The sequence below is a fragment of the Bison bison genome, unplaced genomic scaffold (assembly GCF_000754665.1).
Source record: "Bison bison bison isolate TAMUID 2011002044 unplaced genomic scaffold, Bison_UMD1.0 scf7180017864270, whole genome shotgun sequence".
NCBI lineage: Eukaryota > Metazoa > Chordata > Mammalia > Artiodactyla > Bovidae > Bison > Bison bison.
In genome coordinates, this window is record NW_011494842.1 from 5,663,766 (window position 1) to 5,664,860 (window position 1,095).

At 54.2% G+C, this 1,095-nt stretch overlaps 1 protein-coding gene across 1 annotated transcript in view; it reads left to right on the forward strand.

Annotated features, from left to right (window-relative positions):
* The window catches only part of KIFC1 (kinesin family member C1), a 13,149-nt gene that overhangs the window by 8,655 nt on the left and 3,399 nt on the right, over nt 1–1,095 (forward strand). The window contains exon 8 of the mRNA XM_010848716.1: nt 911–1,045. Coding sequence (XP_010847018.1) covers nt 911–1,045 — 135 coding nt within the window. The remainder of the gene's footprint in view (nt 1–910; nt 1,046–1,095) is intronic.

Sequence of the window (1,095 nt, forward strand, 5' to 3'; positions counted from 1 at the left end):
CGACGGTAGATCGGATGTTTGGCTTTGGCTGGCGGGCTGTGAGGTGCATCCACCTTCATGGAACCAAGGCATGGAGAGCAGTGGCGTGCCTCATACGCAGGTGACCCTGGGCCCCGCACGGTGAGCTTGGTCTCATCTCCGCCCACGCTGCTTGTTCAGTTCACGACACCCTTACTGGCCTCTGGACTTTTCCTCAGCCTGCTCATCACACCCTTGAATCAGGGCTTTGTACCTCCTCTCCATTGCCTGACATGTGGTCTTACGTTCCTTTCCCAGCAGGGTTAGATTGCTCCCTCACCACCTTAAAGATTTTAAGGTGTTGAGGCCATCCCTGACCATCTTTTTTTTTTTTAACTTTTGGCTGCACTGCATGACTTATGGGATCTCAGTTCCCCAACCAGGGATTGAACCTGTGCCCTGGCAGTGAAAGCTCCGAGTCCTAACCACCAGACGGTCAGGAAATTACTGCTGGTTATCCTTTCTAAAATTGAAACCCTCACCATCGCACACTGCTTTTCTATTTTTAATTCCTTGATACTCTCAGATACACTGTGTATTTTAATTATTTAGTCTTTCACTGGCTAGAAAAAAAGCACCAAGAAGGCAGGTGCTGGGTCTTGCTTATTGCCATATCTGACCTGTGGGTTCCCAAGTGGTTCAGTGGGTAAAGAATCTGCCTGCAGTGCAGAAGATATAGGATACGGGGGTTTGATGCTTGGGCTGGGAAGATCCCATGGAGGAGGGCATGGCAACCCACTCCAGTGTTCTTGCCTGGAGAATCCCATGGACAGAGGAGCCTGGCAGGCTACAGTCCACAGGTTGCAAAGGGTCGGACTAGACTGAAGCGACCATGCATGCCTGACCTGGCTACGTGCTCACCACTGCCTGACTGCACCTCTTGCTGCCCCAGGTGGAAGCCCTGCTCCATCTAGCCCGCCAGAACCGCGCTGTGGCCCGCACAGCCCAGAATGAGCGCTCGTCGCGTAGTCACAGCGTGTTCCAGCTGCAGATCTCTGGGGAGCACGCTAGCCGAGGCCTGCAGTGTGCGGCCCCCCTCAGCCTGGTGGACTTGGCTGGGAGTGAGCGGCTAGACCC